The sequence below is a fragment of the Pongo abelii genome, chromosome 11, assembly GCF_028885655.2.
Source record: "Pongo abelii isolate AG06213 chromosome 11, NHGRI_mPonAbe1-v2.0_pri, whole genome shotgun sequence".
NCBI lineage: Eukaryota > Metazoa > Chordata > Mammalia > Primates > Hominidae > Pongo > Pongo abelii.
In genome coordinates this window covers 81,523,796-81,539,910 of record NC_071996.2, presented here as the reverse complement: position 1 = coordinate 81,539,910, position 16,115 = coordinate 81,523,796, and the positions used below count along the sequence as shown (strand labels likewise).

At 38.1% G+C, this 16,115-nt stretch overlaps 1 protein-coding gene across 1 annotated transcript in view; it reads left to right on the top strand.

The window, feature by feature from the left end:
* The window catches only part of CCDC141 (coiled-coil domain containing 141), a 228,237-nt gene that overhangs the window by 161,664 nt on the left and 50,458 nt on the right, over nt 1-16,115 (top strand). The window contains exons 10-13 of the mRNA XM_054549559.2: nt 5,378-5,519; nt 7,168-7,287; nt 8,941-9,132; nt 15,884-16,063. Coding sequence (XP_054405534.1) covers nt 5,378-5,519; nt 7,168-7,287; nt 8,941-9,132; nt 15,884-16,063 — 634 coding nt within the window. The remainder of the gene's footprint in view (nt 1-5,377; nt 5,520-7,167; nt 7,288-8,940; nt 9,133-15,883; nt 16,064-16,115) is intronic.

The window sequence follows — 16,115 nt, the reverse complement described above, 5'->3', positions numbered from 1 at the left end:
TTCAGCCTCCCCTAATGAGGGTGGAGAATTTCAGCTCTGCTACTGATTTCAGGAAGAATCCTAGCAATGGTACCCTTCACATAGGACATATATGTTGGTCTCTATGGCCTCATAGAAATGGAACTTCTGGCCATCTCTACATGCATCTGAACAAGAACCCAGGTGCCCTGTAGCTTCAGCCACACTTACTGCTTTCTGTTTCTACTTTGTTATCTATACATAAAACATTGTGTGTTTGTGTGTGTGTGTGTGTGTGTGAGAGAGAGAGAAATGTTTGGTGAGAAAAATTTTCAAAGCATGTAGCTTAAATAAGAATCAAATTTATTATAGAAACATATACATTTCACTTCTACAGTATAAATGGCACTTTTTCAAAGTAGGGATGAAAACTAGAGAGCAGCAGTTGTTTCCTCAAAAATAAAGACAACCATAAACATAAAAAGACACTCTTCAGGTTCCCATTAAAATAAGCAGAAAGCTAAAGATAAGGAAGATTTTTTTCCATCTTCAAAGTATAATTTGTCCATAGACAAAAAGAAAAATATGGTCAGCTGATCCCTCCCAGTGAGACAGAGTAAGCTGTCAAGTGCTTACCATCTGGTTCAGCTCCTAATCCAGATGGGCTGACAATAGTAATTTATGAAAGGTTTGAAAGCAACTTGCCATTCTTCAGAAATAATCATTAGAACACATTAACATTGGAATTTGCTTCCCTCCTCCAGCCCCAATTTATAACAAATGCAAAGACAGGGCAACTGCTTCCATACAGTAAGTAGAACAGTCTATTCTTGAACCAGAAGTCAATACGTCTGTGATCTTTGAGGAAACAAAAAAAGCAATTATTTTTCTTCCCCCTCCATCCCCCTCTATTGGCTCAATGAATAAGGGAGAGAATGTTCTCATTTGCAGTTTCTAACAAATGCCTGAAGAAGCTTTCACAGTCTGTGATGCTTGGAAAAGTCAAAGTCAACCTCAGGAATAATCTGATGTACCACATGTTCACACTACAGACAGGCATCCTCTAATCCATTCTTACAGAGACAGCCCAAAGGTCAATCAATATTTCCCATGCAAATCACAGAGCCACAGACTGTTAGAGCTAGAAGTCTGCACATTGTTAGCCCCTCTCCCACCCAGTCAGGCTGCACATGGGCAGTGTTACTTCCAAATCAGAACAAAATGACAGGCCACCACGTTTTTGGTTCAACCAAGTGTCTGTTACCCACCGTCAGTTCTTGTCTCATCATTAATTTAATAGGGCTGTAAAGTAATAGGACTCATTTCTGGGAGACTGATGAGATTCTATCAATTTATTTTCAGTTCATGTAAGAATTGCTGGCAAAGAAGGGGGTCATACCTTTCCTTTGATCAGACCACCTGCCGTTCAGGTGCTGAGGAAATTGTCAATATGCATGCTATGCAGGTTTTAAAATGTTTCAGAACTTTCAAAAGGAAAGTCTGGTATCATCGTATAAAGTTTCTAATGGAAAAGGATGGACTCAGGGCTGAATGTAACCTGCAGATTAGGTTGTCACTCAGAAGGAATAGAAAAAGCCCTAGGACTGGGAATGTGATGGATATATTCCAATTGGGAATCAGAGAAAAGGAATTGGTTACTGCCCAATCAGACAGAGATGACCTAGTTATAGGGGCATAGAGAGAGGGAAATGGGAACTGGCTAGAGGAACAAAGATGAATGGAAACTTCTCTTCCCGAGAAAAGGATCTAAGCCACATGTGAGAGTGGAGTACACAAAGGACGGGCAATGATGCACAGAATGACAAGGCAGTTCAGTCTGTCCCTCTAAGGCTTTAAATAGAAGGAAGTATCAAGCCAAACTACACATGATAAATTTGGTTTAACGTAACTATAAATGCTAAAGCATACCAAAGAAGAAATTGGGCAGTCTTTGGATAGCCTAAAACTTCTACAAGTGGCCAAAAGTGCAAGTCATCATTGTTTAAAACTACTGGACACTGTTACTACGACATTTCAAATATGGTAACTGCGCATATATTCTTCTCAATCTTTATGTGTTTTCTTCCCTTAAATAATGACCAGAGACTATTTTATTTGATTTGAAAATGGGCATTGATATTCTACTACTTATAAGGCTATGGGTTCAGGGCTACAAGGGATATAAGAATAAATAGGACACCACTTATTTCCCTCAAAGAATTTACAACACAATAGATACACATAATAAGGCATAAATCACCACAAAATGAGACCGAATCTCCAAGGTTACTGAAAAACAAAGAGAGAGAAAGCGAGATCCTATATGATTGGTTGTAATTCACCTAAATTAAAATTGTAGGTTGCTAAAAAGCAACACTTTTATGGAAGGAATGCTTGGTTTGGTTTTGTTTACCTATTTTTTGTGCTGGAGGGACCTTCAAGAAACGTAGTAATTTGAACAAGCTACCATGACCCTCTAGTGGCCACTTTGAAAACTACAGCAGGCATTGCATTACCTAGAAAAGCCAGCCAGTTTCAAAAGAGCATGTCAGCCAGGCCATCCCTATTTCTATGACAGCCAAGAACACTCAACTCAAGGCAAAGTGAAATTTTAGAGGAGAAAATACTCCCTACCCCACGTCATGTGTCATGGACCCAGAAAAAGCACTATGAGGTGGCAGAGTGTGAACTCTGAGATGAGATGTCAGCCATTTCAGAACTGGGCCAATTACTGAGACTGTCTCTGTTCCTCAGTCTACTCATCTGCGAAATGGGGATAACAGTCCTACTCAGCTCATAGGGTTATTATGAGGATTAGAAAAGAGACTACTTTTTAAGAATGTTGCCTTATCACAGTAAGAGCTCAATAACTTTTTATTAGTTGTAGTTATGGAATGTTATGGTACAAACTAAACCAATGTAATCTGTTTTTCCTTAAATTTCCTGAAGGTAAGCTGTATAACTAATCATGAATTTAATAAAATTATTAAGTATATTAAGTCTATTCAGGTAGCAAAGAGACTTGAAATTAAATCAAGTCTTTGCTACTTATTAGCTGTGTGTCTCTAGGGCAAGTTATGTCACCTGTGAAGGCTCAGTTTCATTGGCTAAAAATTGAAGTTATTGCTACTTTTCTGATACTTCACAAAGTTATTTTAAGGATTCTATCAAATAATCCATCTAATGCACTTAACAAAGTGGCATGTCTGTTGCAAGAATGTATTAAATAGTAGCTATTATGACTATATGCAAATGTATAAGAAGTGTGCATCTATAATCTATATTTCCCATGACACTGTACAATTGAGTGATGCCACTTTAGAAAGAGAGTTCATTTTGTATTCAAATGGCCAAAGAGGAGGCTGGGCTCAGTGTGAGTGTTGAATTAGAGCATCATAATTAAGACCAAGTAGGGATTCAAGTGGGAAATTTGGGAGCAGGAGGGGATGCTAGAGCAAGTTCAGGTCAGAGTCAGAGAGTGGATCTGAGTTCTGGTACTTCTGGTACCTGAGACATCATGGCTAGGACTTATAGATAACTGCAAGAAGCTGGCTAACAGTCTTATTCTTTGGAGAAGGCCAGGGAATAAAAAGAGTAATGTGAACAGGAATCAAGAGGCTTGGCTGGAGCTAGTTACTGAGATCTAGTTTCCCCTAGGGAAACTTTCAAAATTTGGACTCCCCTCCAAGCTACAGCTTCTTGGGGTGAGGGAGGCCTGTATTCTAAGTTTAGTTGGTAAAATAGCCCCTAACTGGAATAGACACCGAGGGCATTTGGGGTGGGACCACACAGGGCAACTCAGAGGTGGGAGTGGGCACCTTTTATCTTGGCTTTTCTTTCTGAATTGTATTAATCATTTCCAAATTCCTTTTATTTAATAATGGCATTTTCGGCCATTTTCAGCTATATTTCTTCTCTACGTGTTTGCCCATTTCCTTTCACAACCTTTGTTCTCTGTACCTTCTTTCCACAATGCCCCTTATTCAATTTATTTTTCTCTTTCCAGGTTTCCATATTCTGCAGAAAACTTGGAGCCTACAGTATATAGGAAAGCTGGGCTTTTAAATGCCTTTTGAGCATATAATATTTCAAAGTCTAAAGCCTAGTCAAAATACAATTCATATTACCAGTACACTGCTTTTGTAGAATTATGGAATTTAGTGTTATTAAGAACTATTTCTTAATGATAAATGAGAAGAATCTCCTGATGTCTTGATTATATTCTTCACTGTCTCTACGTATTAAAATGCAAAACTAAATGTTTAAAATGTAACATCTGTGAAACATTATGTGCCAGGAATAAGATTACTCATAGTGGTTTCATATTTTCCTCCAATTAAACTTATCTGGGACTTCTGTGGTCCACAGGACACACCTCAGTGTTTTCCAGCTCTATAGTGGCATCGTCATCACTCCATTGAGGTTACTTTACCTCCAGGTCATGTAAGATCTTGCCCTCATTTCATTACTAATTAAATTCATTTTTACAGAGTCATAAATTAATTATTTTGAGGTAAAATGACTGAAACCTGTACCTTGTTCTGAGCTCTTTTTAAACTCTGGGTAATTAAATTTAAGGGTTATCATGTTAATCTTTATTAATACAGTATGTGAAGGAAATGACTGAGGGGAAATGAAAGACCCCAACTTCTTAAATAGTCTTGGGGGTAGGTTGGAAAATTTGAGTGTTCATTCCATCAACAATATTAGGAAACTTGTTAAGATATCTTTGTACTAGAGCTAGGGTCCAACTCAAAGTTCATGCATTGTTTTAGAGGCATTTTCATTGTAGGAGCTCTCACATCACTTTTCTTTGTCTCATGAGGCCAGCACAGGCGAAAAAATGGTAATGTGAGGCTTGGCTTCTTTTTTTTATCAGCAAGTATGTTTGATTTCTAATTGTTGGTGATAACTTGGTTTTCATCTAATGAATACAGCCTTGAGCATTCATAATCATTGAGAACAAGGACCTTAGTGTTACATAAATATTTTACCCTATTGGATTAGTAAATGCTTTGTTAACTGACTGATCCACATTTCTATTCAAAGAGCATCTTTAGATAAATGAAGTTTTTAAATAACATCCTAAGGAAAAGTCGTGGTAAACATACTGTGGCTTTGCCATAAGGTTTTCAAAATATCCTACAAAAATATTAAAAAATAAGCCTTTATAAAAGAAGATTAGACCTTGTTGCAAAAACCCACAACTTATCTTTTCCCTCAGGACTGACTGACAAAACAAAAGAATATAATTTGTTTTTGCTTTCTGCTATGCCGAGATGATAGCTACTTAACTTCTATTATCCTAAAGCTGATGCCTTTTACCAACGCCTACCTAACATGAGAGCAGATCTGTTTTCAAATATTCTGCGTTCTATATTGGGGTAGAGTGAATTAACAGCTGGCTTGCTCTGTTCAGCTCTCAGGTGTCCGGCATCCATGAGATGATGGGGTGCATTAAGAGACGAGTGGATCATCTGACCGAACAGTGTTCAGCGCACAAGGAATATGCTCTTAAGAAACAACAACTAACAGCCTCAGTGGAGGGTTACCTACGGAAGGTAGTTTCATAAACTAAAACTTAAACATCTAAGTTGGTGATAATAGATGATATGGTAGGGCGGTATGTGGGCATGGCGGGAGGACAGGGGCATGTCTCCTTAGGCTGCCCTTATGTGCCACATTGGGTCCTTTAATTGAACTAAACAGAGTTGTAATTCACTGTTGTTCATGAACCATCCCTGACCCAGGTGGCCTGTCTGTGCCTCTGGCCTGAAGGTGTATACACAAAGGCAGTTCCCACTTTGCACAGTACTGTGTTAACTGAACCAAGTACAGATGGGAATAGAGTGGATCTTTCATTTGCATGGTTCTGAGCATGGTTCAAATATGCACAAGTTTCTGTTACCATGGTACCATACAACACCAGGACTCTAGATAGGTAGATAGATTGATACATAGATCCCAAATATTATGAGTTTTAGGTTTTTCAAGGAATAAATTGCCATTATTATATTTTATTGAACTAGACCAGTGCAAGGCAACAGTCATTCTGCATATAAACATACATGTGAAAATCCTCTCTGCAGAGTGAACATGATGGCTTGGTATGGAAGAATTTTACTTCCTGTTTCCAAAGGGGAATAAGACTAAGGAGCTACAATTTGACTAAATAAGAAAATTATTTATCTTTAGCAAAAACTAGTAATATCTCAATGGCATTGATGCTAATGAATCTTGCTGCAGAGGCTTGGTCTCAAATTTTCAATGATGTTTTCGTTTGATACGATGGACTTATACACCTGAACTTACATGAATAGAATTAGTAGACTTCACTGAAAAGGGCATTAAATATCAATGTCTGTATTTAAATTGCCTCCTCACCTGTTATTAATCCAGAAACTTGGGGATTTTATCCTTGTTCTGGTGCCTGGGTTTAGGGAGTTTCCAAATATGGTGGCAGCTGTGGTGCTGCATTGCCTGGAGCTTGAGACCCAAGCTAATTTGGTGGTGGTGGAACAGTAGGACCTCAGCTGTTGCTGTTTGTCCTATTGCCAATTTGGAGCCAATTTGAGTCTGGTGAGTATGGACTAGAGTTAGAGCAAGGGGACAAAGCATGTTACTTGAATGGAACAGAACCCTTCAAGGGTCATTTTAGTCATTGACTCATGTCCACTGAGGATCAAATCATAGTCCTCCAAGCTCATCAATTAAATGTCCTAAGTATGTCCCTGTGTTTTACTACAACATGTCCAGGGTTTGGTGCTTCCCCGGAGTCCCTCTTCCCAAAATACTGCAATGCTCATGCTCTGGATCTTGCCTTTAAAACGTGCCTATAAATTGGGTCCTATTCAACTCACAGATAAATTCATCTGTGTTGATGTGTTAGCAAATGCATTATCCTTCATAGGTAATATAGATAAGTTATTAGAGGATGTGGATGATTGCTTATATCTCATAGCTGTTAATAAAAGAAATTTTTTCAACATATAACCTTTGTTGGTAGGCCACAAGTATTACCTCCTATGAAGAGCAGCATTATTAAAACATGAAATTCTGAATATTTAAAAGTATATTAGATTAATATTGGTAAAATATATTTCAAGTATAACGAGAATCTATAAAATAATATTTATCTTCCTGACACATGTGCGTACATATATGCAAAAATATATTACTAAGACTGCCATATATTATTCACTCCTAAAGGTGGAAATGTCAATTCAGAAAATCAGTCCAGTACTTTCTAATGCAATGGATGTCGGTTCTACCCGTTCTGAATCAGAGAAGATTTTGAATAAATATCTGGAACTAGATATCCAAGCTAAGGTAAATAAAATGAGAATGATTATTATGGCTATAATTTTGTAAATATAATTTTAAAAATATTTGATAGCTATAAACTTAATCCTAGCTCACTTGAGGTTTACAATTCTAAATTCATACGTAGCACATAATGACTTAAAAACCATATTCTTATGTGTCTAAATTATATTTATATGTGCCTTTATTAGGGCATTTGTGCTCACTGAAAGTCAGCATTATGGCTGGGTATTAAACATTCATTTCGTTCCCTTTTCTTGCCTGGGCAGTTTCTCAAAAAAAGCCTCATTTTGGGGGTGACAGAGGAGGCAGGGACAGTGCTTCTCTGACTATTGGCAATTTTTTCTGCAAGAGCAAGTTACCAAAAAAATTACCAGAAGCAACATGCGTTATTGCAAGATTCCAAGTATATAAATAAAAACAACCTTGTTTGCTTACCTAACATTCAGAGACGGAAAGTGCCCCACCCCCACCACAGCACCTTCTCCAGCTCCCTTCTACCCCTTTCACTTGGCACTTGGCTCCAAACCTGCCCTCAAGTTTAAGGAACGTGAGTCAAGTGCCCTCCCCTGGTTCTCCCAGGTCAGCAGGAAGAGGCCTGTGACTCCAGTTCTCAGCAGAAGAGCCTCCTTTATGGACTGTGTTCCCACCGGAAGCTGACAAACACACCAATTTTTTTGTTAAATGGGGTATTTTTTATTTATTATTTAGAATACTTAGAACTTATATCTGAACTCCATTTCATTTTTTAATTGTAAACATTTTAGAAATGGGAAGGAGATTACAAGGGAAGGAATTCCCCGCTTCCTTCCTTCCCAGAGTGCTATCATGAAGCAAGGCCTGTAAATTAAAATTACCTTCATTCAATGGAGTACTTGGGAAGCGTATTAATCACAAGTAGGGAAGCAATCTCTCATTGCTGCAGAGCTTTTTCTTTCATTTTGCTTGGTTTTTAGGTTGGTCTCACGTGAAATTTTACATGGCTCTTTCTATGACATGCATAATCGTCATGCCTACGATTTCTATTCATCCATTTAATCAATGGTTGGAGTTCACATAACAGAAATTACACTCAGAAGAAAACACAGGAGAACATCCCTGAGCAAGTCAAAGTCACTGATTTTTTAGGTTATTTAGGCCTGATATGTAGTATTTTCCCCACTAGCCCTTCTAGATAGAGATTTAAATAAGACTGCACTATTGATATGTCATCTTTTTGTAAATTAAAAACTAATAAATAAGTTGTATAAATTTGCCATCTCTTATATAATAAAATTAGTTTAGGAATTTGCTGGAGGTATTGTTAAATTTCAAATAGCTATCTGATGTATAATTAATCCATTTAAATTATTTAAAACATTTCTAAACCTTCATACCAAACAACCTTTCTTTTATTTGTGACACAGAAAATAGAGTGCTCAAAATAAGAATAGCTGATAGAACCAAGAATAATTTGAGATGATTTTCATCCTAAAGTGCCCTTCTTTTTTTTTTTTTTTTTTTTTTTAGAATTTTGGAAGTTGTGTCTTTCTTTATTGAGGAGATTCTTGGTATAAGTTCAATTAGTAATCATAATTGATGGATATGCAGAAGATAATGAAATGTGAATGTTCATGATTCCCCTGTCAGTTTCCGACCTCCAGTGCTTTGCTTTTACAGGAGACATCACATGAATTAGAAGCAGCTGCAAAAACCATGATGGAGAAAAATGAATTTGTATCTGATGAAATGGTATCACTTTCCTCTAAAGCTAGATGGCTAGCAGAAGAATTAAACCTATTTGGCCAAAGCATTGACTACAGATCGCAAGTCCTGCAAACTTACGTGGCATTTCTGAAGTCATCAGAGGAGGTATGGTACTATGTGTTAACCTTCTTCAGCAAGGTGGCCACTGCCCATGTCCTTGCTTTCTGTGGGGATATATGCTCTGCCTTGGTGGGTAGGTCCATATCCTCTACCCCTGTGCATGGGCTCACTTACAGGCCCTGTATTCTCGTAAACCAAAGAGTGATTGCAGCAGTTCTCAATCTATAAAGGTTTATTTAGCCAAGGTCGAGATGTGCCTGGGAAAAAATTAAAATCCCAGGAGCACCTGTGACCTGTGCATTTTCCAAAGGGGGGTTGGGGAACTTCAGTATTTAAAGGAGAAAGGGCAAGCACGAGGAAAACAAAAAGGAGGGAGGATAGGCAGTGAGGCAGCTGGTTACATTCTTGTGAGGCTCTGATTAGCCTCAGCAAATCTACATTTTACATGTGAAAACCTCCGTTTTTACATGGGGAAAAAGTAAATTATGCATTGTTGCACATCTAGTAAATCTACATTTTACATAAGATAAAGGAAACATGTGAAAAGAGGGAGTAGAGGCTATGACATAAAGCTGTAAAATTACAGTTATCTGTTTGGAAACAAAAGCAAAGCAGTTTTTGTGTGTGTGATCCAGTTCCCAAGCTTAACTTTCCCTTGGGCATAGTGAATTTGGGGTCCTGAGATTCTGTTTTTTTGTTTTTTTGTTTTTTTTCACATTCTTCAAGGCACCATACAAAGGCTCAAAAAATAAGTTGTTGTATTAAAAATCATACAAATTTGTACATGTGGATACTGTGGTATATGCACAAATAAACAAACTGGTTATATTGGAATAATTTTTACTATGTCCTACAAATATTTACAATATCCTAAACATACAACAAAATTACTTCAAAACAGTCATCTTCTAAACCATGGATCTTTTTGAATACCTTAGCAGTTAGTGTGGTTCATTTGAAGTACACAGAATTGGAAATTACAGGATTGTGGGTTCAGTCTCGAATCTGCCTTGTGTGATGTGTCTTCATATGTTACCCCTCAGAGCTTCTTCTGAGGCCTTATTTTGTCTGGTTATAATAGATGACCTCTAATATTCCCTCTGGTACACTGGATTCCATCTCAAAAGTCATTGCTTCTTGAAGCTGTCATCAGTAATAGAAAAGCCCTATTTTATTTTCCCACTTTATTTAACCCCGATCCTAGTAATCCCCATGCAAATGTAGATCACGCTCCTCTTCAGGCAGATGGGTGCTGGTTTAGTGGGAGGCAGAGCCAGTAGGGTTCACTCAGGGTTAGAGCCAACCCAAGATAAGTATGTGCTTGGTTTTTTCCATCTTCTCACCTTCACCTTCTCAACACCTTCCTTCTTACCTCTCACCACCACCGTCCTGCTGGCACACCTCTCCTCTGTCCAATTCCTTTATAATATTCTCAATTCACCACTGCATCCTTTTCTACATTTTTACTCAGCTGTTTGTCCTTTCTAACTTCTTTTTAGCTTTTTCTCTTTATTTTCTTTTTTCTTAATTTTTGATTTTTGTGGATACATAGGTATATATATTTATGAGATGATTTGATGCAGGCATGCAACGTATAATAATCACATCATGGAGAATGGTGTATCCATCCCCTCAAGCATTTATCCTTTGTGTTCTTTTTAGTTCTTGACCCTAAACTCTCATGGTTTGGCAAGTTCCAAACTATTCCCAACTGACAGAATTATCTTGTTGATGAATATTATAATTCAGGACATGAAATGGTAGAGAAGCTACGAAGAAGTGCTTGCTTTCTGCATATTCATTGCCAAAAATGAACCTCCTCAGCTTTCATTTAAGCATCCACTTTGATCCACTCTGTCCTTTGGACCAGGAGGCTTAGCTTTGCAAACAACAATTTAATCAGAACATTTTAGCTTCCTGCTTTCTATTTTCTGCTAAATCTGTTTTCCTACCTGGCAGAGCCTTCCATCCTTCCAATCCTGGCGATGCTCCCCGTACATTACTTTGCTCCCCCTCTGGCTTTCCTTTCTTCCTCACCAGCTAATGGTTACTCATTTCCTTTCCATCCTCCATCCCCTCAACTCCCTGCCCTCCACCCTGACTAACCCTGCCAACTCCCAATACGAGATCAATCCAATACTCTGTTTACTCAGCCTTTCCTTCCAAGCTTCCAGACACTCCAGTGGAAAATCATACAATTGTGCTGATTGGCCCCGTTACAAATGCATGGGGCTCTGCTTCAGCTGGGTCTCCCATATGCTCCCTAGTTGGCTCCCATTTGGTAGCAATTCTCAAGCATCTTACCTTAGTTTCTATCCCTAAATCTCATCCAATGTTCTTAACTCATACATCACTGAAAAAAAAAAAATGAAGCCATTGAGAATAATGGCCTTGACTTCCAAACTTGTTGACATATTCACTTGTCCTCCATGGTTCCAATAAACAGGAGGAAAGTCTTTCCTCCTGTTCAGCACAAATCTGTGATTAGTCCTTTCCTGAATATTCCTACATCCTTCAGCATCTAGCTCCAGCAATCATCTTCTAATTTTTATTTTAAAAAATTTTATTTATTATTATTATTATTGTTATTGTTATTATTATTATTATTATTATTATTATTATTTGAGACAGAGTTTCGCTCTTGTTGCCCAGGCTGGAGTGCAATGGCACGATTTTGGCTCACTGCAACCTCTACCTTCGGGGTTCAAGCGATTCTCCTGCCTCAGCCAGGAGTAGCTGGGATTACAGGCACGCACCACCACACCAAGCTAATTTTTGTATTTTTAGTAGAGAGGAGTTTCTCCATGTTGGTCAGACTGGTCTCGAACTCCCGACCTCAGGTGATCCGCCCGCCTTGGCCTTTCAAAGTGCTGGGATTACAGGTGTGAGTTCCCACGCCTAGCCATCCTCTAATTTTTAAAAGATTTCTTTTCCGTTGCTTCTTTCCCTTTGTTCTACAGTTATGTCCTTATAGTCTTGCCCTCACCAAGGCCACCACTCCATCATTTTATTTCCCTTAAAACGTAGACTATTTTGTGTGTGTGTGTGTGTGTGTGTGTGTGTGTGTGTGAGAGAGAGAGAGAGAGAGAGAGAGAGAGACAGGGTCTCACTCTGTCACTCAGGCTGGAGTGCAGTGGCATGATCACAGCTCACTGCAGCCTCGACTTCCCCAGGCTCAGGTGATCCTCCCACCTCAGCCTCCCAGGTAGCTGGGACTACAGGTATGTGGCACCAAGCCCAGCTAATTTTTTTGTATTTTTTTTTGTAGAAATGGGGTTTCTTCATGATGCCCAGGCTCAAATTTGGACTCTTGAAATGGGAAGAAGATATTCCCCACCTCTACTTGCTCATCCTGTCCTTGTCCCACTGCAATTCGCTTTATTCCTGTTTCAACCCTTCCACTTGCCACCTCTTCACTCCATTAAAAACATTCTTTTAAGCTACCTACTGGTTGACAAATGAAGTGGTATATTTTCAGGCTTCATCCTGCTTAATCTTTCTGCAGTATTTATTTGACCCAGTTACCCACTCTCACCTCCTTTGGGTTTCTTTTTTAAAGAACAGATTTACTGAGGTACAATTTACATAGCATAAAACTCATATTTCATAATGCAATGATTTTTCCTATATTTATAGAATCATGCAACCACCATAGCACTCCAGTTTTAGTATATGTCCATCATCCCCAGAAGAGCACTGGCATACATTTTTAGTCAGTCCTGGCTCCCACCCCCAGCCTCAGGCAAGCACTGATCTACTTTCTGTGTCTCTAGGTTTGCCTTTTCTGGATATTTCGCATAAGTGGAATAATCCTGTCTACTTCTTTGTCTGTTCCTTCTCCTTTCTCCTAATTCACTTTTCTTTTTTGTTCTTAAAGCATGGTGGGTCGTAGAATTCTTGCCTGTGCCCTCTCTTTTGCACATTGTACCCACTTTTTCTACAAAAACCACATTCCCACCTATGGTTTCTTCACCAATAACTCAAAAGTGGTTCCTCAGCCCCAACTCTCCTGAGCTCCAAACCAATGCTTTCAGTTAGCTATGTATCCTGTAGGTTCCTCCAACTCAGCAAAACACAGCTGGTGTCTTTTCCTTAAATATGCTTTTCCTTCTGTATTTTGGCATTGGGTTAATGACTCCACCATCCTTTCAGGAATCCTATGTAGGAGCTTCTATATCTCTTTCAATCACTTTCTCAGTGAGCATTTACTTTGTACTAGGTACTGTGCTTTTCATTCCTGATTTTATTTAATCCTTATAACACCCTATGTTTTAGTTACTGTGATCCCCATTTTGTAAATACGGGAAACTGAGGCTCTGAGGGGTAAGGTGTGCAAGATCAAGCACTAGCAAACATCAAAGCTGAAGTTTAATCCCCAATTCTTTCCCTTTTGTTTTTTCTATTTCAAAGGCCGTGCTCTCCCATATCTGTTTATTGAGCCAACCTAAAAGATTTCTGAACTCCCGTTTCTCAGCACTTGCACCATCACTTCCTCGGTTCAGGCTGTCATCATCTCTTATCCAGCTTAATGACATCATCTTCTCCCTGCTCAATTTGCCTCCTATATTTCCCCCTTCACACTCCCCTTCTTTTTGCAGCCAAAACAAAAGTCATTCTAAGGTAAATCTGATCACATTACCTCCTGAAATTCAGGTAACTTGACAAGTGTAATAAAGGAAGTTGCAAATAACTTTTATCACAAATGAATAAAGTCTTAAAGTTTATCATTAATTCACCTAAATCAACTAGTACAGAGTTAAGGGAATTTCTATAATAATATGGTTCTGATTTGCATTCAAGGAGGTTTTTTTGAGCAGTTGGAAAAGAAGGATGAATTAAAGATCATCCAGCCTATAATGGATAATCTTATTGAAGCCCTGATGATTGCCATGCTGATTCCGACTCATCTATTGGTGGTTTCAACCTAATGAGAATGTATCTCAGTTATATTGGTTACAGCAGGAAACAAGTTGAAACCTGCTGGCCAGTTTTATCCCAGCACGAATATCCCTCTCTCTCTTTATTACCATTCAGCTTGTGCAACCTGTACTTCGCTCACACTAAGATCATGTATTGTCCTCTGAATCAGCGAATGTCTTCACAGCTAGTGTTTCACACTTTTACACAAGTTATCCCTCCCATCTGGGATCCCCTTTGACGCCTTCTCACTGTGGACAATTTCTCAAGACACAGATGAAATGTCACTTCCTTTGGGAAGCTCTTCCCTATTTACTCCATATAGAGTTGGTGGTCTCTCCTAAATTTGCCCATAATATTGTCTGTATATGTGTCTTTGTGTTGTAATAATTTGATTATGGCTCTCTTTCTCCTAGAGCTATTTTTGAGTACCCCCCAAAATAGTTAATTATTATTAGGGCATCTTCGAAGGTTCCATGGAGGAAGCAGCATTTTAACTGCTCATGAAGGATAAATAAGAGAAGAAAATTGAGGAAAGATCATCCTGGGCTGAGGGAACAAGCATCAGCAAAACATAGAGGCATATATAAATGGAATATGGAAATGAGGAGAGAGCTTCTGTTTCTGAGAGCTATTTGCAGGCTCTCCTATCAAGTTCAGTTAAATTAAGAAAAATGTTAAAATCTTTAAAATATAGTGACTAACCATTGCCTGAAATTTCTTACCCTGTTTAGATTGCTCTTGGGAATTACAAGCTATTTAAGTCTGGTCCTGTCAGCCATTAGTATTATTGAAAATGCATACAAACTTGTGTCAAATAATTTCTACTATTTCTACATCATCCAATTACATATTAATCTGTAGGTCTACAGACACATTTGATTTTATATAAACTCTGCTCAAGGGGAATGATTTAAAATGATCTAATATTGCTTACATTGGTTAGTAAATGAGAAAATATAATTCCAGGGAGGCATAGTAATGTACCTTAATAAGAGATTAGCTCATGAAGGCAGTTTAATATTAATACTTTGGCAGAAAATTAGTAATTATTTATACTTTTTTATTCTGGTTTATTGCTGATTAGAAGTAAATCGTGATTTACTAATAATCTTTCACTGGCCTGTATTTCTTACTGAGTTGTATTGTCTGATTCTATGTATGCATCTTTCTTCTGAATTATGAAACTTGGCTTTAAATGAAACCACACAGGTCTTTGACATAAATTGTCCCAAATTGAAAAACATACAAACACAGAATTTATAAATATGATTTTGGCTTCAATAATTAGTTTTTATGCTTATTAAACCTGTCAGCTCAGTGTTCTACCCAAACAATCAACAATCCAAATAGATTTTTTGAATCTTTTCAAAAAGTTGAAAATATTCAATAATTATTTAAATAATTCTGAAAATGGGCTGGGGTTAGCAGCGCATGCCCGTAATCCCAGCACTTTGAGAGGCCAAGACAGGAGGATCTCTGGAGCCCAGGAGTCCGAGACCAACCTGGGCAACATAGCAAGACCTCGTCTCTACCAAAAAAGAAAAAAAAAAATAATTAGCCAGGCCTGGTGCCGAGTGCCTATAGTCTGTAGTTTTTAGCTATTAATACTTGGAGGATGAGGAGGGAGGATCGCTTGACCCCAAGAGTTCGAGGCTGCAGTGAGCTATGGTGGTGCCACTGCACTCCAGCCTGCGTGACAGAGCAAAGGACCTTATCTCTAAAAATAAATAAATAAATAAATAAATAAAAATGTTTAAAAATTAAAAATTCAAAAAATGTAGTTTTAGGGTTTATATAGGTTTTTATTGGAATCTACTGTTCTTTTTCTTTAAAAAAATGTGTTTAAGTGTTCTTAACTCTCTTTTTTCTTTTTCAGGTAGAGATGCAGTTTCAGAGCTTAAAAGAATTTTATGAAACCGAAATCCCTCAGAAGGAGCAGGATGATGCTAAAGCCAAGCATTGTTCTGACTCGACTGAGAAGCAGTGGCAGCTATTTTTAAAGAAGAGTTTTGTAACACAAGATCTAGGGCTTGAGTTCCTTAATTTAATAAATATGGTAAGAATGTCATTAAATGGATCACACCTTCTGCAAGGATTACTCATCAAAG